This window comes from Anabrus simplex, chromosome 13 (genome assembly GCF_040414725.1).
Source record: "Anabrus simplex isolate iqAnaSimp1 chromosome 13, ASM4041472v1, whole genome shotgun sequence".
Classification (NCBI taxonomy): Eukaryota; Metazoa; Arthropoda; class Insecta; order Orthoptera; family Tettigoniidae; genus Anabrus; species Anabrus simplex.
This window is the reverse complement of record NC_090277.1, coordinates 69,779,183-69,801,643: the sequence shown is the minus strand read 5'-3', so window position 1 is coordinate 69,801,643 and position 22,461 is coordinate 69,779,183. Positions and strand designations below refer to the sequence as shown.

The following is a 22,461-nucleotide window of genomic DNA, read 5'->3' as shown; positions in this document are numbered from 1 at the left end:
CAACAGTTCTGCTTCGAGATTTGCATATACATAAGGGACCTAATCTGTTAGAACTCCTAGAATTTATGTTACTAGTTTTACGCTACGGATCAACGGGTTAGATGTCCGACTCGTTGGCTGAACGGTCAGCGTACCGGCCCTCGGTTCAGAGGGTCCCGGGTTCGATTCCCGGCCGGGTCGGGGATTTTAACCTTAATTGGTTAATTTCAATGGGCTGGGTGTATGTGTTGTCTTCATCACCATTTCATCCTCATCACGAAGCGCAGGTCGCCTACAGGAGTCAAATAGAAAGACCTGCACCTGGCGAGCCGAACCCGTCCTGGGATATCCCGGCACTAAAAGTCATACGACATTTCATTTCAACGGGTTAGATGACACTTCCCGTTAGCCAAATTAGTTTGCATTCCTATGATCTGTATAACCAAGGACTGACAGTTCTCTAGCGTCATCAATCTCTGCCTTATCACCTTACAGTTGTAGTGAAAATAGGTCAAAGATGGACTATATATCTTGAACACCACCTTGCTTCTTTATTACAGAAACTGAGTTCAGTTACTAAACAAGTATGAACTACGTTCCTAAAACATTTTTGTGACGATGCACTGTGAAACAACAAAGAGGATTTGTTACATTCATTACGGAAGGTTATAGCACACATACATTACGTCTGGCCAGTTGTACAATGCATCTCAATGCAAGGCGAACTATACATCCTGACAAATATTTCTGTTTTCATCCTAACAGCAGCACATTCGGAATTCACATATTATACCATAGTAAATGTTCATTGCATTTTTTCCATACCCAGGCGATAGAGTAGAACCGTTCGGAAGGTATCGTTCAAATACACGTGAAAGGTAGCATAATACACTGACCGAATATGCGATCACACAATATTTTCATTGACACGTTTGCTCATACGGAGACTTTATAAATTTATACAATCATTTATATAATTTATACAATTATACCTGCAGAGATGTAGTGTGGGTTTGTATAACTATAAGGAGATTACTGCTGATGGTGATAACTAGAGAGCGGATTTTTAAGCAGTAATAGGTTAGATATCAACGAGCAGAAAGTTTCTTCAAGGCCGCACAAATCTTCTGTTTAAAGAGTTGCATGCCCATTAGGGGCACGGAACTTAAAAATCCCCTAATAATTAGGCAAATTTTCCTACTGATCTTAAGTGAAGGCTAGAGGACGCCTTCAACACGTTGTAATCTAACGTACTACTGCATGGAAATCCGTTCCACATTTTATGTTCACTCGTGTATAGAATCTAAACAAACAGTTTTGTTCCGTCTCTGTTTCAGGAATCATGAGGAGTCTCGTATTAGTAGCTGCCTTCGTGCAGGTGGTACTTGGCGGTGGTAGCCAGGTGGCTGTTCAGCTGCCCTACCTGAACCCTGCTGGAGTCACCTATCTGAGCGGACCTACCGCACCCGGCCTCGCCGCCGGCCCTGCTTACGCCGCTCCAGCTCACGTGGGCCTTGCTCATGGACTCGCTCAGGCTCCCGCCTACGGCTACGCTGCCCCTGCTGCCTATGCCACCCATGCCGTAGGTTATGCCACTGCCCAGGTACCAGGCGTCGCCGCCGTCCCCACTGTCCACCACGTCCCAGGCGTCGCTGACGTACCAGTGACCAGCGTGCAGGCCACTCCCGGTGTGGTCCAGAAGCTTGTCGATGTTGCCAGACCCGCTGTCTCCACTCGCAAGTTCGAAGTGCGTCGTCCAGCCATCCAGAAGCAGTTCTACGACATTGAAGAGCGTGTCGTCGTCCGCCCTGCCGGATCTGCCCTGGTGGAACTCGACCAGCCTCTGTCCAAGACCCAGCGTGGCCCCGCTGTCATCAACCCAGTAGCTGCCCCTGTCGGTTATGCTGCCGCACCTGCTGCCCACCTTGCTTATGCTGCCCCAGCCGTCCATGCCGTTCATGCTGCCCCTGCTTACGCTGACCACGTTGCTGTAACTCCCGCCTCCTTCGCCATCTCCTCCACTCCTGCTCCCACCTTCGTCTCCAGCACCCCTGCCCCTCCTCCCCAATCTTTCGGACCCCAAGGACCAATTGGTGGCCCTTCTCAGTTCCAAGGTGATGGTGACTCCGTTGTCGTTGAGAACTCCGACTTCGCTGCCCGCTCTGCTGCCGCTGCCAGGAACGAAGCCGAAGCCCGCGGATACGCCCAAGGACCCGCTCCCGGATACGGTCCCACTCCATCCCCCAGCCCACTCCCCGGACCTGCACCATCCCCTGCTGTCCAAGTCCGCGCTAACGGTGCCCCCGGACCCGTCCCAGGCCCCCACGACGGACCCTCTGTCGTCCCATCCCTCCGCTCTCTGGACCCCCATGAGAACCAGGCCAACCAACAGCGTCTCATCCAGCTCCTCACTGAACAGGGTGGTGTTGCTGAGGTAGGTTTCGGACGTGCCGGACCCAGCCCTGGTCCCGTAGGTGATGCCGGTGCAGTCCGTGCCCGCGTCCTCTCCGCCACCGCCGCTCCTGCCTACGCTGAGCCCGCTGGTGAGCGCGTATCCACCCGCAGAGTCGTCGTCAGCCGCCCCATCGAGACCCTCCAGGAGATCGACGTCGTGGAGCCAGTGACCAAGCTGGAGCGCGTCGCCGTCAACCACCCCACCGTCTTCAAGACCCTCCGCCAAGACATTGCCCGTGTCCCCACCTCAATCCCCGTCCACGGCAAGGCTCTGGTACCCACCGTCCACCACGCCACCGTCCCAGTAGCCCATGCTGCCCCCCTCCAGTACGGATACCTCCACTAAGCACTCCAACCTCCTCCAAGCGGCTACACAGCACTGAGAAGCGCTGAACCTTTAAAAGAATCAAAACTACAGCAATACGCTTAGCAAGCAGCAGTAGAAAACATGAAAATAACGCAAATCCGATTACGATTTGCAAACCTCCCAAATATTTTTAAAAGAATCTCGGAGAGATACCGCTTTTTGTGTATTCCTTTGAACAGGAAACGTCCTTGCCGTAAGCTATAGCTAAATACAAGCAAACAAAGCTTAGAATTGTATTTCTAGCTATACAGCTCTGATATCTTTCCGAATTTCTTTTAGATGAATAACAATGAATTCCTAATTATCGGATATTCCGATTTAATATCTTATTTTCCAAAGTATGCCCTAGGAAACAATATTGTAATAAACGGGTCGATATGATCGCATCCAAGCAAAGCGAGGTAAAGCAGTCAAAAAGCAAAAGGAAGAATTTTCCTTTCTTTCTCTTGTCATTCACTTCAAATTTCTGTTGACAAAACTCTATTCGTGTATATGTATTTTTATAAAAATGTACAGAAAATGCTATAGAAGTGATACTAGCGTTTATTTATATGGTTTAAAAAAGACAAAATATATAATCTTTAGTATACTATTAAATGTATTTTTATTTGCTACGGCACGATTTCAAAGATATTTGTTCCCAATGACTTCTCCTGGTAATATATTCAAGTCTCTCCTTTCCTAAGTGTCAAAAGAGGGAACAGCAAGGAAATGTAGAAAAGGAAAAGCATGAAAAAAGATGAAGGATGATGCCCACATCTTCGTACATTGGCGTCTTTATGGCCTCTCTCCTCAACACTTGCATTTTTCCTAAATCCACTGCCTCTCAAATTTCGAAGATAGTTTTGCGCTTCCCACCTTCGTCAGAAGTCGGGTTCAACGCTCACTATTGGCAGATGACGATGAGAAGATAGAGATGTGCAACTGATGAGGAGAAAGCCGATCTCTTTGAAGACGGCAATGTAAGAAGATGAAAATAATGTCCTTGTTCTTCCTACTTTTCTTGTTTGCTCCTGTCTCTTCTCTTTGTTCCCGATTCCCACGTGACCTGGTGTTGTGTTTGCCCTGTTATACGCTCTCCTTATGTTCCTCCTTCCCTACATATTACTTCATTCTTCACTTGCTTGTTCTCCTTTCTTCCTTCCGAAACTAAAATTAACCTGTTGGTATACACTCCTTTATCCTAAACTTATCTTTCATTTCTTTCCTTTTCCTGCATTTAACCATATTTTTTTATTTTTGTCCTAAACCTCCCACATCGACACTCAAGAACAGTCGAGGTGGTCCCTGAATGAGTGTGATTGTGTTCTCATCTGACTTGATTGATCACATGTTTGCTCCTCAGTACGTTATATCGTCCTGTTAGCTCTGGAGGTGCTGCGCAACAGCGGTACCTTGAGAGCTGCACAGGTCGTGGCCACCCCACACTACTGTACTTAGCTTCGCAGCCAGCGCGGTTCACATTTGAGAATGAAAAAGTAAATGTAATAATTTGTAAATTCAATGATTTTTCTCTCAAGATATTCTACTCACGTTCTGAAACGCAAATCAGAACGTAAGGGAATATTTACCTCTACCTTGTGTGCTGAATATTTGATCATTACACCCCATTATTTTAATTCTTAAAGTGGGCATAATTTCAATTGCAAAACGATCATTCATTTTTAAATTTACTTTCTAGTATTCACATGAAAATTATGGACACTTTTTGAACCTGCATTTTCCTTCGTCATTTCTTTCCACTTCACTTTCATTATATGGCAACTTTCTCTCCAGTTTAAGCAGCATCTCTCTTCTTCCAGTGCTTTTCCAGTACATCTCCAGAATTTCGAAACTTACGCCCGAGTGGTGGATGTTTTCAGGCGGTTTTAGTAGTAAATTACTCGCGAACATTCCTACCAACTGGCTCAGTAATGAAAGGTTATCTGCTCTAAGTCACTCAGTTACCAGATAACGTATAAACTTTCCTACTTCAACTACATAATTTAATAACTAATAATTTAACTGAGGGAAATACGAGTGAAAACGACGATTTGAATGGAGGGAGGTAAGACTAATTAGAAAGACTTTATTACTCATTTTCTCCTCACCAGAGCCTAATCAATCCCTATACTGATGCAGAGGTTTCTCCTGTCACCTTCCAGGTCCTTCTGTCTAATAAAGTTCTCATCCACAAGCTTCTCGGAGTTTATTTCCCTACATCGTACCTTCCAGAAAGTGGATATTCTCTTCTCAGATAGGTACACTTTTTACTGCTTTTGTTCCTCTCTGCAGATCGGTTCTTTATATATGCCTGGACCAGATCCACTTCTTGGACGGACTGTACCTCTTAGTCTTATGATTGGGAAGGGCACGAATAAGTTAGAATGCATGGAGCAAGTATATTCTACCCGCACAACGATTCTGCCAAGATATTTGCTTTAGCGATCTGAACTTTGAAAACTCCTAAAGTGTATGCAACTCATCTACGTAACTGTACAGCGGCTAGCCTTCCCTACCTATGGCAATGTTCCGGTGAGAGTTTGTCAAAAAAACTCCCTCTGAGCCGACAGACTAGCAATGTGAGAAGCAATCCCGATCTCGTCAGAGTCATCAAGTGTTCATTCCAACAAATACTCTCTTGCCTTGAAATGGTTGCATGGCTCTCATCTACATTGCTACAGAGCTTTCCGTTTCACTTTCTCCTTAGACCGCTTGTTGAATACATTTCTAGGATTTCTGCCTATAAAGATTCCTAGAAACGTACCCTTATACAATGTTTGTCGTTCATAAAAAATGGCGGAAAGCGCGAGACCATCAGGAAAGACGTACTTTCCGAATTAATTTCAGCAGAGAATATTTTGCTGAGCTCTCTGCATTTATCATCTGATCTGCCCACGCAACTTTAAGCATTTTGGTGAAACACCACATCGCAGAACACTTCAAATTTATTGTAAACTTGTCGAGAAAGCAAATGTATGGTACAACAGTCTTGAGGGAGTTGGCCTATCAAGCGACCGCTGCTCAGCCCGAAGGCCTGGAGACTATGAGGTGGCGCATAGTCAGCGTGATGAATCCCCTTAGGCGTCATTATTGGCTTTCCCGTAAAGGAGCGCTATTTCACCGCCAGATAGGTCCTCAGTTCTCCCGTGGGCTGAGTGGGCTTTGAACCAGCTCTCAGACCCGACCTCACGAGGGACAAGTAGTCTCACCACATCTACACAGCCAGGTCGGCTTTTATTATTTATTTATTTATTTATTTATTTATTTATTTATTTATTTATTTATTTATTTATTTATTTATTTATTTATTTATTTATTTATTTCATGCCTTCATTTGTGGCGAAGTTAAGGCTCACGGCCCTCTCTTACACTTAACCACATATCTAATAGACTTTATAAAAGAGAATAATGAAATAATTTAACAAAATATAAATCCTAACCTCATTCATTCTTCCATTCATACTGCCATTCATACAAGCTGGTTATACATTTAATAGCTAATCTCGCCAAGACCGCTTGAAAGAAGCTAAGGAAGTGCAATTCCTAACACTAACTGGAAGGGAATTCCATAGCCTTGCACCAGACACTTGAAAGGAGCGGTTAAATGAAGATGAGCGATGCACAGGAATTGAGAGTGTCGTAGTCGATCGTGTGTTGTGTTCATGAGAGGAGGAGAGTAAATTAAACTTTGAGGATAAATACTGGGGTTTAGATTCATTCAGCAGACGAAATACGAGAGTAGCAACGTGAAGATGTCGCAGTTTATCGATTTTTAACCAGGAGAGAAGTTCATAATAGGGGGAGATATGAGTTGAAAATTAAATTGAAAATATAAACCTAATGCATGAGTTCATTGCCCTCTGTAATTTTAGTGTCTGTTCCATGGTGGCATCTATCATTACAATATCACAAGAATTAAGTATGGGAAATATGACGGTCTGGATAAGTTTAATTTTCAAGCTTAGTGGAAGAAGTGATTGGCGAATTTTGAGAGGGTGAAGTGACGAGTGAATTTTCCTACAGATGCTTGTTATGTGCTCACTCCAACCTAGTGTGTCACTTATGATAATTCCAAGATTTTTTTACCGACTTCTGAAATGGTATAGCTACACCACAAAGCAAAAGTGAAGGCAATAACTTCTTATTAAGGATATTTAACTGCCTTTGTTGCCCTATTATAATAGCTTGTGTCTTTTTAGGATTAATGAATAAACAATTCTTATTAGAATAGGAGCTAATCAGATTTAAAATGGAATTCATCTGATGAATTACAAACTCAATATCAATAGCTTTACAGTGATAATATATTTGTAGATCATCTGCATATAAATGATACTTACAGTTATTGAACTGAGAAGATATATCATTGATATATAGAGTAAACAGAAGAGGTCCAAGCACGGATCCCTGTGGGACACCTGTTTGCTTCGTCTTCCAGTCTGTGGAGAATTAATCCTAAATTAATTAGTACATTCTCACAACAGCATGTGCTCCGCCTCTACAGTGCCATTAGATGCAGCTATCGAGAGTCTGGGTTCGATTCGCGGTACTGAAAGATATTTGAAAATGGTAAATGATACGATGCAGCTCCCCTCCATTCGGAGTGAAGATCTGCATAACCTCTGGAGGAGTTTGCTTAACAACACATTACGTCGACGAGCTTTTAAATGTTTTCGACAAGATGGCAAATAGAGGTGCTAAGTTGCTAAGCTATTCACTCCATGATTTTAGCTTACAAATTCTGGTGGCAGGTTTCAACACTCCGTGGCCGACATATGTAATGAAATGTTTCTGAACATTACATATGTGGGCGGTTTACAATCGTACGACACAAAGTGGTTCGCTTGATTTATTTTTGCGTCACGTAGCCAACTTTCCAACACACATGATTTAAAATGCTGTTTACGTCTCGTCTGAGGAGAGACACAACTGCAACCTCCGCTCCTCTATTCACAGTAGACACGAAATAAAACGGGAGAACAAAAATGAAACTGTCAAAAATATTCAGTTGAAATTTAAATAATTCGAATTTATAGCGTGAAGGCCTGTGGCAGTAATGATTTCCTCTGGGATCAGTACTTAAGTAGATCAAGCCCAGTTTTACGACTAGAGGCACATTCCAAGACCTACCATACTGTACTGAAGTTTTCTTTCTTCTTATTTTTTTTACAATCTGCTCTACGTCTTACCGACACAGATAGGTCTTATGGTGACAATGAGATAGGAAAGGCCTAGGAGTGATAAGGAAGCGACCGTGGCGTTAATTAATGTATATCCCCAACATTTGCTTGGTTTGAAAATGGGAAACCACGGAAAACCATCTTGAGGACTGCCGACAGTGGAGTTCCGACCCACTATCTCCAGAATGCAAGCTGATAGCTACGTGACACAAAGCGCGTGGCCACTCCATACGGAGATGTGTATTAAGAGAATTCCCGTGAGTTGCAGTACTTTAGAAAAACAACCGCGGTCCGACCGGGATTCGAAGCCAGGGCGCTCTGAACCGAAGACCTCTACTCTGAGTAATGAAGTCGGACTACAGGAATGTGATTGCGGTGCTGATTATAAGAGCCCGGATGTTTAGGCAGTAATAAGTTAGAATGCGAACAAATGTGGTTATTAGACTAACCCGCTCTTCAGTAATGTAACGAGTGTGACATAACTTCTAGTGGGTTCTAATAGGCTGCACCCCTAATGTTTATGCATATCGCACAGCACAACTGTCGTCCGCAATACAGTAAGTTTGCATTCTAACCTATAAGCGCCTAAACATCTACAACCTAGTGATTCTTGTTTCAGGAGGAAGTACAACCATCGACTATTAACACTTGACTTGGTGTTGGCACTTCTTGTTTTACGGCCAAATATCCTTGCTGACAGTAAACGTTCTGCATTAATACTTATGGAAGGGGAAGCTCCAGGCCTCACAACCGCACGGGTCAGAAAAAACAAGACACCAGCTTCAGTTAGAGGACCCGTGGTCGTCAATAATCCCGAATTTTTTTCCTAGTCCCAGAGGACGCCATGGACGTATCCTACAACCCCCACCCACAGTGTCGGACTTCAGTTCCTTAGATCGCGGGTACAAATCACGCTACAGATATTCGAATTCTCCAAGGACGGAAGAAAGTCAATTCCACACTCCAGCATCTCTGGTGTTTACCCACCAGGCGTCAAGTGCCCGTACTAGCTGGATTCTTACCAAGTGTAGTCAAAACATCCTCACCGCAGGTCCCACCGCCTCTCACTCGGACACCCCGGGTTAGATTCTTGGACAGGTCAAGGACTTTAACCTGCATCTTTTTTCCTAGTTCCTTTACGTCGCAGTAACACACTGAAGGCTTTCGACGACGCAAGAATGGGAAGGAAACATCCGTAGTTCAGCCCAGCGTGACAATCGAAAAGCTTCCTCAGGGCTACCGACGATGGGATTCTAACCCACCATGTCCCGAATGCAAACGCACAGCTACGTGACCCAATTCGCCCTGCTCCCTGGATCTGAGGGTTAGTTCGAGCTTCATTCAGTCTCAGTCTACATGATTACAACCCAGGAGCTATCTGACACTGAGATAGCGACCCAGGTCTGGAACACCAAGAATAACGGCTGAGAGGATTCGTCACGCTGACTACGTATCAGTTCTTAGTATGCAGGCCTTCGGACTGAGGTAGGGCATGGCCCGTCACAGCTGTTGCCCCATGGAGTCGGTTTTATAACACACTCCTCTGCCTTTGCTTTCTGTCTAGCTAACATAGGAAGTGATTCAGGAATTCATCATCATAGACATTATTAGTGAACCATGAATTAATATAATGGCGAGGAGTTGGCCGTCGACAGGCCTGAAGGTGCTTTTCCGTGGTTTCCCATTTTCACATAAGGAAAAAGTTCGGGCTGTACCTTAATTATGGACACGGCGGCTTCCTTCCCACTTCTAGCCCTTCCCTGCCCCATCCTCGTCACAAGAGCTATCAGTGTCGGTGAACATAAAGTAACTTGTAGCCGTTTCCAGTCATTTGACCGGGTCAGGAATAGAATGAATGAAGCCCCGATCTAGCGGCGAGGATAAGAATTGTGCCGGCTGCCGAACCCTGTCGCACTCCTCTGGTGCAATGATTAATGAATGACAGATGAAATGAAATGATATTGGAGAGTGTTGCTGGAATGAAAGATGACAGGGAAAACCGGAGTACCCGGAGAAAAACCTGTCGAGCCTCCACTTTGTCCAGCACAAGTCTCACATCAAGTGACCGGGATTTGAACCACGGAACCCAGTGGTGAGAGGCCGGTGCACTGACCCTGAGCCACGGAGGCTCTTGTAAAAAATAATAATAATAATAATAATAATAATAATAATAATAATAATAATAATAATAATAATAACATGACAGCTGATGGCAGAGCCGTTGTGGATCCAACCAGCCTTAGGGCTGAGGAGTGAACATATACAATAATAAGTAAATAAGAAATAATCTAACTAGAGGCTGTCTAAACCTTCGACTGTGGTTCGACGTCCATGACACACCAACTGTGATTGACAGTCTGAACAACACCAACGCTGAGGTACAAACTACCAGAGGAGGGTGTGCACAAATACAGACGCCGCCTCGATGGAAAAGGGTGAAGAAGAAGAAGAAATTCGACTGGATGATGGTGATGATGATGATAATGATGATGTAAAGGCAATAGGAAAATGAAGTTGGAGACGAAAATTTACGATAATAAGTATTGTTGTAAGTACCTGACAACCTTAATGTTTTCTTATTACCGTCCCACCGACAAGAGCCATTTAAGAAGCATTCTGGTTGACCGTGCGGCTGTGAGATAGCACTAGTGTTGAGTTTCGAAATTGACATGTTGACAACCATGGCCCACTGCAAAGGCGTGATTAGAGTGATCTACTTTAGAGTCTGTCTTTGGACTCCGACCCAGATTACGTGAGGCAACAGACTCAGTTGCTCAACGTTTTATGGCGAGCATTCGTTAAGTTTTTCGTTACCCGTAACTGATTTTATGCTTCAGCACACAGGCCTGAGTTCGAGCCCACTTTTATTTTAATCGCAGCCGTGCCTAGCCACTTACACTTATGAAATATAATGTGGGGATAGATAACCTTGCATTCACTTGCAACCTTTCAAATGAGTTGGAGCAGGCTTGAGGCTCGACTAAGCAGCTCAGAGCTCAGACGGAACAGCGCAGGCCCAGGTTGGCACGCACCCAGATACACCAACTTCGTGTCGGTAGATTTACTGGTACGTCAATAAGACCTACACTTGAGGAATATAGGATGGCGGATTTCCTGTCGGTGGTACGAAAATATCCAATCTCCATTATGCAGATAATACTGCTCTCACTGACAGTGAAAATAACAATTTGAGTCATTCAACCGGCTCAGGAATGGAATGAGTGAAGCACGATCTAGCGGCGAGGATAAGAATTGTGCCGGCTGCCGAAGCCTGTCGCACTCCTCTGGGGCAATGATTAATGAACGACAGATTAAATTAAATGATTTTGGACAGTGTTGCTGGAATGAAAGATGGCAGGAAAAACAGGAGTAGCCGTAGAAAAACCTGTCCCGCCTCCGCTTTGTCCAGCACAAATCTCAAGTGGAGTGACTGGGATTTGAACCACGGAACCCAGAGGTGATAGGCCGGTGCGCTGCCACCTGAGCCACAGAGGCTGCACTCATTGATAGTAATGAGAAGAAGATGATAGAGCTCATTTCTCGGGGAAAAACTGTCAGTGCTTAAATCGGACTCTACATTAACATGAACACGATCGGAATAATGATTGTTGATAGAGCCCAGGAATTGGAGAACGTCTCAGAAATGCTGTACCTTGGTTCAGTCAGTTCCAGTTCCGTAGCTGTGGTCCTGAGATCAAGGAAAGAGCAGCTATGGACAAGTATGCAGTGACTCATTTGCCCCATTTATGACAGGATCGCTCTATTTTGTTACCGCTGAAAATTAGACTAGTATCCACTCTGGTATTTTCAGTTTTCCTCTATGGAGCACCGGTGTGGAGCCTTCGTGCTACAGACATGAAGAAAATTGACTCTCCTGAAATGTGGTGATGGCGAAGAATGTTACACACATTTTGGACAGGAATGATTTCTAGTCTTAATGTAACTTTCACGCAAGAAAGAATAAATATACATTTTAAACTTCGAGAGAAAGTATGCACTCTATTTTAAAATTCCCTATTTATCTGTGTAAATAAAATCAGAGATCTGTGTATATTTTGGTAAGAACATTTAAATTGTTGTTTGTGTGTCGGCCATCTCAACAATAAGAAAGATACAGAGCTCGATAGCTGCAGTCGCCAGTGTCCAGTAGTCGGGAGATAGTAGGTTCGAATCCCACTGTCGGCAGCCCTGAAAATGGTTTTCCGTGGTTTCCCATTTTCACAGCAGACAAATGCTGGGGCTGTACCTTAATCAAGGTCACGGCCGCTTCCTTCCCACTCCCAGACCTTCCCTGTCCCATCGTCGCCATAAGACCTATCTCTGTCAGTGCGACCTAAAGCCACTAGCAAAAAAAGCAATAATAATAAGAAAGATAGTTTTTACCTTTTTTTGCCATTTGCTTTACGTCGCACCGACACAAATAGGTGTTATGGCGACGATGGGATAGGAAAGGCCTAAGGATGAGAAGGAAGTGGCCGTGGCCTTCACTAAGGTACAGCCCCAGCATTTTCCTGGTGTGAAAATGGGAAACTACGGAAAACCATCTTCAGGGCTGCCGACAGTGGGGTTCGAACCCACTATCTCCGGATGCAAGCTCACAGTTGCGCTCCCCTAACCGCACGGCCAACTCGCCTGGTGAAAGATTGTTTTTAAAAATCCGTCATGTCTGTAATAATGAAGGTATGTGAGGTAGCTTCAAAAATAATATAACAAGACGGAGGAAAACTTCACTTTACAGGCAGATGCGCTGTAACAAGCCACTGATACGCATTACTGTCGAACACAGTCACCATTGTGTGTGTGTTGTTCACACGGTTCAAGTATCAGTGCCGGCATGGAAGATACCTGCGTCTAGTCTGTGGAGCCTCGCCATGACGCCATACCGAAATACGGTATAGTTACTGAATCGCTTACGCCCACATGTATCTTCAACGGTTCGAAGAAATGGAAATCGCTGGGTGCCATGTCAGGATAGTATGGGGGATGGTTCAGAACTTTTCACACGTCCTGGTGGCTGCGTGTGGCCTGGTGTTGTCGTGCAGCAACGTGATGCCCGTTGAGACTAGTCCAGTGCGAACTGCTAACTCCAAACGCTCCTACGTGTCAAAGTAAATGTTCACCATCACTCCCTTGGTTAGGAAAAGCTGGAATTCAAGAGGACAAACTGGGGAAAATAATCGATAATAGGAAGGGGAGTTAGGGATTGGAACAACTTATCAAGGGAGATGTTCAATAAATATTCATTTTCTTTGAAATCATTTAAGAAAATGCTAGGAAAACAACAGATAGGGTATCTGCCACCTGGACGACTGCCTTAAATGCAGAGCAGTAGTGATTGGTTGAACCACAAAGCCGCGTTTGTGGTACGAAAAGACCATCGCTGTCAGCACAAAACGGCTGTATGATAAAGCTAAGCAACATAATGTAAAAAAAAAATGTAATTATTTTGAACATTAAATTGTTTAATTCGTAGTAAAATAATAAATCTCCTTCTTGGCTTTTTCCCGTTTTCAATAAGGTTTGCACTTCATATTGGTTTGCCTTTCCTGGCTTCTTGGCTTCAACCCTATTTAGACGGATGTATTCCATATTACAGGTTTCTGTGGAGGTTAGTGAACAGAAGTGGATTAAGAGGAACACAAATCTAAGTCCCCGAGTCAGATAAACTAAGAATATATAGTTAAAATCCTTGTCCTGGTCGTGAATCGAACCCGGGGCCCTGTGATGCGAAAAGCCAGTCGGACAAGGGATGAGACAATTCGAATTAAAAATACGTTAGAAACGTTGATAAAGGAACGCAGCCTCGGTGCTGCTGCAAACTGAAATACAGTTCAAGCTCTTGTTCGTCTTAGAGGATGTTCCTTGAATAGTGGAGATGACCGACAGCTGTCAGAGGTTGACGAGACGTTTCACTGGTTGCCGAACGCTTGAAAAGCGTATCATGGCACAGTTGGTAAAATAAAAGTCATTTTGCATGAGGATTAAGCAACAACGGCTAGGATTTGCTGGCTACCCAGAACTAATATGTACAGCCCTAGTGTTTAGGCAGTTTGTTTGTTTGTCCAAACCTCATCCCGTTTCTCTACGAGGTCGGATATGAGGCGAGATGAATCTATCGTGGCGGGTTAATGAGATGAAATGAATGACGTGATATATGATAGTAGGAAGGGAGAGGGTGAAACCCGGTGCCGGCACATAGCCTACTCCTGTCGGTAGCGCCAAGGGTCCTGCTCAAGGATGAACGTCCCCATCTGAGGGACGAATCACCATCAACGAGGTCATATTGCCTTCATTCCATATGAGCACGGCGAAGAGGTTTGGAATTGAATGCAGGTTTTAAAATTGTATACCATCACCTCCCCTACGCTGTTGGCCAACATTCTGATGGTGATTCCATTTTTCGACCAACGAGACTCAAACTGGCTAAACACGGTGTCAGACCGTATGCGTTAACGATCATGGCCACCAGGCGGGCTTCTAATACGTTAGAATCCAAACTTACTGAAGCGCGTAGCAAATATAGGCTAGCCTGTAGAGCAGTCATGCTCTGAGATTTGCATAAACATGAGGGGTACGGTCTATCAAAACCCCTACAATTTATGTTACACTCACTAGATTATGCTCGATAATTTCAAGTATTTAGCATGTGTATTCTCCCAGGATGGTCCGACTCCTTGGCTGAATGGTCAGCGTACTGCCCTTCGGCTCAGATGGTCCCGGATTCGATCCCGGCTGGGTTGGGGATTTTAATCGCTTCTGATTAATCCTTGTGGCTTGGGGACTGGGTGTTTGTGCCTGTACCAAGACTCGCCTCTTCATATTTAGATAGCACACCACACTACCAAGCACCACAGAAACACGCAATAGAGTCGGCGTCAGGAAGGGTATCCGGTCGTAAAACAGCGTCAAATCCAAAAGTGCTACGCTGTACGCATCCGAACCCGGGAAAAGTGAAGGAAGAAGAATTCTCCCAGGATGGTAATATAGTAAGTGAGATCGAATCAAGATGCAGTAAAGCTAATGCTGTGAGCTCGCAGTTGCGATCAACAGTGTTCTGTAAGAAGGAATTCAGCTCCCGGACGAAAATATCGGTCTGGTTTCAGACCAACTTTGCTTTACGGGAGCGAAAGCTGGGTGGACTCAGGATATCTTATTCATAAGTTAAAAGTAGCAGACGTGAAAGTAGCTGGTACAAACAGGTGGGAACAACGGCAGAAGGATTCTCGGAATGTGGAGATAAAGGCTAAGTTAGGAATGAACTCGGTGCTGGGGTCATGTGAGGCGAATGGTGGAGGCTTACCTACGAGAATAATGGAATCGGTGATGCAGGGTAAGAAAAGTAGAGGAAGACCAAGACCAGGATGATTAGACTCAGTTTCTTGTGATGCAGAACTAAATGAGGGCACACAACTAGTTACAGACAACACGTCGTGCATTCTAACCCAATACTGGGGTGTACCATGCCAAGGATCAGTACTTCCCTTTACTCTACTGTCAACAGGACACGACGAACCACTGAAAAGTAGGAAGTGTTCTGTGTGTGACACTGATTCATTCGAATTCAAGGTTGCTTCAAATAATTTGTTGTGCTCCCCTCAGAGTGGAATAAACAAAATTCTGCTGAATTACGTCATAATAATAGCTTGACATTTCGCACGTTCGCTACGAACTGCACACCCGTAGGCAGACAGTCTGTGACCTTCGCTTCGTGCATGTCTTCAGGACAACAGTGGATGGACGATATAAAACGGAACACACTTATAAAGCCAAGGTAACAAAGAAAACACCTGCCCGAGTCTCAGGCATCGGGAGCAAAACAAACAAAGAAAACTGTGCGGGACACACCGCTCTGCTTTCAGATATCAGACGTTATGGAATGGAAGCTGGTGTAAACATTACTGGGTATGTTATTTTATTCTACAGTTTGTTATACGTCGCAAGACAAACGGCAAGGCCTACAAGTGAGATTGCGTATGGCTTTTAGCGCCGGGAGTGTCCGAGGACAACTTCGGCTCACCAGTTGCAGGTCTTTGATTTGACGCTCGTAGGTGACCTGCGTGTCGTCATGAGGACGAAATGATGATGAAGACGGCAAACACCCACCCCCGTGCCAGAGGAATAAACCAGTTATTGTACAAATTCACGACTTTGTCGGGATCGAACCCATGACCCCTGTGACCAAAGGCCAGCACGATAACCATTTAGCCATGAAGCCGGACAGTGGGAACGAATCGCTCGTGTCCTTAATTAAGGTACAGCCCCAGCATTTGCTTAGAGTGAAAATGGGGAAACCACGGAAAACCATCTTCAGGGCTACCGACAGTGGGGTTCGAACCCACTATCTCGCGAATACCCTCGCGAATGCAAGCTGATACCTTCTACACCCAAAATGCGTGCCAAATTGCTCAGGCACTCGAACTTTGACTTTTATCTGGTAAGAAAGGAAACAAGCATTTTCCTTCTTCCTGAACTTCTCTCAGTTTCCTGGGGTATGCTATTTATTCCTGTTTCACGCCGGTTGCTAAACCTATGTAGAGGGATTGTGTGTTCCTGTGGTGGTTGACAGGCGAGGGTAAACAACTTGGCGAACGAAATGGGGAGCTATCAATATTAATGGGGCTTATCGAAGAAAGAAAGTAGAACTGGCTGAGTCAGCTAAGAGGAGGCATCTCGATGTGCTAGGAGTGAGTGATATTCGGGTAACAGGAGATAAGCAGGAAGAGAGAGGATATTATAAAGTGTACTTGACGGGTGTTAGAAAGGGAAGGCCAGAGTCTGGGGTAGGGCTCTTTATCAGGAATACCATTGCACGCAATATAGTTTCTGTTAGGCACGTAAATGAGCGAATGGTGTGGGTAGATTTGTCAGTTGGAGGAGTTAGGACTAGAATTGTGTCCATGTATTCACCATGTGAGGGTGCAGATGAGGATGAAGTTGATAAGTTTATGAAGCATTGAGTGACATCGTGGTCAGGGTGAACAGCAAGGATAGAATAGTGCTAATGGGCGATTTCAATGCGAGAGTTGGGAATAGAACTGAAGGATACGAAAGGGTGATTGGTAAATGGGGGGAAGATATGGAAGCTAATGGAAACTGGAAGCGTTTGCTGGACTTCTGTGCTAGTATGGGTTTAGCTGTTACGAATACATTCTTCAAGCATAAGGCTGAGTGGCCGCTACACATGGGAAGCTAGGGGTACCAGATCCATAATAGACTATATCTTAACCGACTTCGAATTCAGGAAATCTGTTAGCAATGTACGAGTTTTTCACGGATGTTTCGATGATACAGACCACTATCTGATCTGTAGTGAACTAAGTATCTCTAGGCCTAGGGTAGAGAAAGTGAAATCTGTCTGCAAACGAATAAGGGTAGAAAATCTCCAGGACGAGGAAATTAGACAGAAGTACATGGATATGATTAGTGAGAAGTTTCGAACAGTAGACAGTAAGCAGGTTCAGGATATAGAAAGTGAATGGGTGGTATACAGGGATGCTGTAGTAGAAACAGCAAGGGAATGCCTAGGAACAACTGTGTGTAAAGATGGGAAAAGGCGAACATCTTGGTGGAATGATGAAGTGAGAGCAGCTTGTAAACGTTAAAAAGAAGGCTTATCAGAAATGGCTCCAAACAAGTGCCGATGCGGACAGGGAATTGTACGTAGATAAAAGAAACAGAGCGAAACAAATAATTGTTTAATCCAAAAAGAAATCGTGGTAAGATTTTGGTAATAACCTGGAAAGGCTAGATCAAGCAGCAGGGAAACCTTTCTGGACAGTAATAAAGAACCTTAGGAAGGGAGGGAGAAAGGAAATGAACAGTGTTTTGAGTAATTCAGGTGAACTCATAATAGATCCCCAGGGAATCACTGGAGAGGTGGAGGGAATATTTTGAACATATTCTGAACATAAAAGGAAATCTTCCTGGTGGTGTTGCGAACAGCCACGCTCATGGGGAGGAGGAAAATGATGTTAGTGAAATTACGCTTGAGGAAGTGAACAGGATGGTAAATAAACTCCATTGTCATAATGCAGCAGGAATAGGTGAAATTAGACCTGAAATGCTGAAGTATAGTGGGAAGGCAGGGATGAAATGGCTTCATAGAGTAGTAAGATTAGCATGGAGTGTTGGTAAGGCACCTTCAGATTGGGCAAAAGCAGTAATTGCACCTATCTATAAGCAAGGGGACAGGAAGGATTGCAACAATTATCGGGGTATGTCATTGATTAGTATACCAGGCAAAGTATTCACTGGCATCTTGGAAGGGAGGGTGCGATCAGTCGTTGAGAGAAAGTTGGATGAAAACCAGTGTGGTTTCAGACCACAGAGAGGCTGTCAAGAGCAGATTTTCAGTATGCGGCAGGTAATTGAAAAATGCTACGAGAGGAATAGGCAGTTGTGTTTATGTTTCGTAGATCTAGAGAAAGCATATGACAGGGTACCGAGGGAAAAGATGTTCGCCATACTGGGGGACTATGGAATTAAAGGTAGATTATTAAAATCAATCAAAGGCATTTATGTTGACAATTAAGCTTCACTGAGAGTTGATGGTAGAATAAGTTCTTTTGTCAGCGTACGTACAGGGGTCAGACAGAGCTGTAATCTTTCACCTTCGCTGTCGTAGTTTACATGGATCATCTACTGAAAGTTATAAAGTGGCAGGGAGGGATTCAGTTAGGTGGAAATATAGTAAGCAGTCTGGCCTAAGCTGAAGACTTGGTCTTAATGGCAGATTGCTAGTGGCTTTACGTCGCACCGACACACCGTCTTATGGCGATGATGGGATACGAAAGGCTTAGGAGTTGGAAGGAAGCGGCCGTGGCCTTAATTAAGGTACAGCCCCAGTATTTGCTTGGTATAAAATGGGAAACCACGGAAAACCATATTCAGGGCTGCCGACAGTGGGATTCGAACGCACTACCTCCCGGATGCAAGGCCACAGCCGCGCGCTCCTGACCGCACGGCTAACTCGCCCGGTAATGGCAGATTGTGCCGAAAGCCTGCAGTCTAATATCTTAAATAGGTGCAATGAGTATGGTATGAAAATTAGCCTTTCGAAGCCTAAATTAATGTCAGTAGGTAAGAAATTCAACAGAATTGAGTGTCAGATTGGTGACACAAAACTGGAAAAGGTAGATAATATCAAGTGTTTAGGTTGTGTGTTCTCCCAGGATGGTAATATAGCAAGTGAGATTGAATCAAGGTGTAGTAAAGCTAATGCAGTGAGCTCGCAGTTGCGATCAACAGTATTCTGTAAGAAGGAAGTCAACTCCCGGACGAAAGTATCCTTACATCGGTCTGCTTTCAGACCAAATTTGCTTTACGGGGGCGAAAGCTGGGTGGACTCAGGTATCTTATTCTTAAGTTAGAAGTAACAGACATGAAAGTAGCGAGAATGAATGCTGGTACAAACAGGTGGCAACAATGGCAGGAGGGTACTGAGAATAAGGAAATAAAGGGCAAGTTAGGAATGAACTCGATGGATGAAGCTCTGCGCATAAACCGTCTTCAGTGGTGGGGTCATATGAGGCGAATGGAGGAGGATATGTTACCTAGAAGTATAATGGACTTCGTTATGGAGGGTAAGAGAAGTAGAGGTAGACAAAGAGGACAATGGTTAGACTCAGTTTCTAACGATTTAGAGATAAGAGGCATAGAACTAAATGAGACCACAGCACTAGTTGCAAACAGAGGATTGTGGCGGCGTTTAGTAAATTCACTGAGACTTGCAGACTGAACGCTGAGAGGCATAACGGTCTATAATGATGATGTGTGTGTGTATGTATGTATTAAGTACTAGGCGCTTGAGTAATCTCTATTATCGACACTGTTAAGCACAGTTTGCTGTCAATGTTATAATAGTTTAAACTTTTTATGTGGAGAGTGTTCTTACCTAAATAATGATGAATCTGAACACTGTAAAGCATACATTGCACTGCTTCTGTCACTCTTAGAATTAAACATTTTCACGAGAGGAAGTCTTAGTTACAAATTTCAACAATGTGTAACGTAGATTGCGCTGCTGTTACTTATTCATTTCTCCTTGTAGTAGTACTGGTCCAGGGGAAGAGAATGCACATAGCGCAATAATATTAATTAATGTTATTGTTTTTACGTCTCACTAATTACAGTATTTTTGAAAGTTTTCAGAGACGCCCAAGGCGGGAATTTAGTCTCGCAGGAGTTCTTTTACGTGCCAGTAAATGTATTGACACGAGGGTGACGTATCTGAGCAGCTTGAAATACCACCGGACTAAGCCAGGCACTGAGCCCGGCTGTAAGAGGAGTGAGAATCATATCGCAGCCATTTCAGCAACTAGTAACTGGTCTGGCAACGGATCAATTAAACAGCGAGGTCCAATCAATGCCCCTCCCCCTCAGTTGCGAGCAGTAAAACGTCCCTCGCGAAAAATGAACATCAAAGAACGGAACCTCCACTCGTGAGAGTTCGGTAAACATTTACCCGGTTTAAAATCTCCCGATTTTGCTTCTAACTAGTTTCACTTTTTATGCTGGGCACATCTGGCACTTCAAGTTCAGGGTCCCTTTTGGTCTTCTATTCACTGCATAATAACTGGCAATGAAAAGAACCTGCAAAATAATAATTACTATTATATAACTTTCCTAAATGTGTTTGATCGAGCGGTCGGCCTTAGCGGCAGGATAAGGCTCCAAGGCTAGACTTTCACTCGCGGGACACACCCACCACGTTCGCCTTGCGCAACTCCACGCTCGTCCAGTGGCCACGTAACGGTGCATGCAACTGCAGCGGAACAAGAACTTCGAGAACAACAAATGAAATAATGATTGTGATTTCGTCTCGTACATCGCAGCTTCAGTTAGCGCTAAGGTAGACAGTGAAGCTCCTGCAATGTCCTCCGCCCGCCGAACTGTACAGTGTATCACAATTGAAAGAGCTGTACGTACACGACACTAGAAGCAAACAGTTGATCCGCTGTTTGTGAGATCATTTAGAATTTGTGGTGACCACCCACCACTGACTTCATTGTGTGTAAACGTGATCCTAGTCTGGAGAAGGTACCAACACAACATTAAGAAAAGTTATTAGATACTTTGGTAGCAGTGCAGTTGTTTTTTAATGGACAAGAAGACTGTCTTGCTTAGTTCGTCAGAGTTACATGGTACAATGACTGTACAGTGAACTTACTCGTAGTTACAGGAAAAGTGTTTTCTTTTGTTCATTAAAAACCACTGCACCTCTAGCAAAGAATGTAATAAATTTCCTTAATGTTGTATTGGTACCTTCTCCTAACCAGGATCACGTTTGCACATAATCCAGTCAGTGGTGGCACTGATCTCGTTTGTGGATCCATTTGCTTCTAGTATCGTATACTTGGAACTGTTTTCACTCCGGCGGGCAAAACATTTACAATAGGACTGACCCTTGTTAATGAAGATGACAGAAGACGCTGGGATTGGACAGATCTGAAGAAATGAAAAAGTGAGGATGCAAAAGTCCTGACTCCACTTCACTGAGAAACCAGACGCCAAGGCTCATCTGGGCGCACGATACAGATGCAGGTCCACACTTACACTGATAAATGGCGTTGAGTTCGTCACTCGAGCAACGTTTTCTGATAGTTAAGAGATTTATTTGCTACACCATTCTGCCAATAAGTTCAGACTTTGTTGGAGCACTTGTGCACAACACGCGGTGTGAGCACGGCACAGGCGCGGACATTGGTGCATCGTAATCACGGTTTCCAGCATTTCGGCAAATTCCGCGCAGTCTCGGTTTCATTTTGTTTATAAACCGCATTTGGAACTGAAGCGTGCCAAACAGAGTGGCTCAGGCGGCCTCGTGTCAGTTAGCACGTAAGACAACCCCTACGGCACCTGAGCGTCTGCGAAAACGGTAAAAGTAGTTAGTGGGACGTAAAGCAAATAACATTGTTGCAGCTCCATCAGCAACAGTGACTGGAGTGTGGTCTACCTGAAGGGGTGGAAAACGAAAGAAACTTCCGCACTGAGAAATGGGTGACACAACAATATAAGTACCACGTATGTTTATAATTTATAACTGATTTCTTTAGATGTGAAAAGCCTGCGTGGCTCACGCGGGAGCGCGCCGACTCTCAGCGCCGGGTTCCGTGGTTCAAATCCCGGTCGTTCTATGTGAGATTTTTGCTGGACACAGCGGAGCCGGGACAGGTTTTACTCCTGGTACTCCGGTTTTTCCCTGTCATCTTTCATTCCAGCAACACTCTCCAATATCTTTTCATTGCATCTGTCAGTCATTAATCATTGCCCTAGAGGAGTGCGACAGGCCTCGGCAACCGGCACAGTTCCTATCCTCGCCGCTAGATGCGGGCTTCAATCATTCCATTCCTGACCCGGTCGAATGACTGGAAACATGCCATGGACTTTGATATTTTATTTAGAACTGACCAGAATTCTTATCCCCAATACAGTTCACAATTGCTCACATTTCGTAACACTATCTTCAGGGAGTAATGAGAAGTACATTTCGTCCTCCTC

General features: G+C 44.4%; 1 protein-coding gene across 1 annotated transcript; it reads left to right on the top strand.

The window, feature by feature from the left end:
* Positions 1-1,321: 1,321 nt before the first annotated feature.
* Positions 1,322-2,779, top strand: LOC136885010 (proline-rich protein 36-like). Its single transcript, XM_067157391.2, has one exon. The coding sequence runs from the start codon at positions 1,322-1,324 to the stop codon at positions 2,777-2,779; it is 1,458 nt and encodes a 485-aa protein (XP_067013492.1).
* Positions 2,780-22,461: the final 19,682 nt, after the last annotated feature.

Coding starts and splice junctions, on each gene's coding strand:
- LOC136885010 (XM_067157391.2), top strand. CDS start 1,322: ATGAGGAGTCTCGTATTAGTAGCTGCCTTCGTGCAGGTGGTACTTGGC.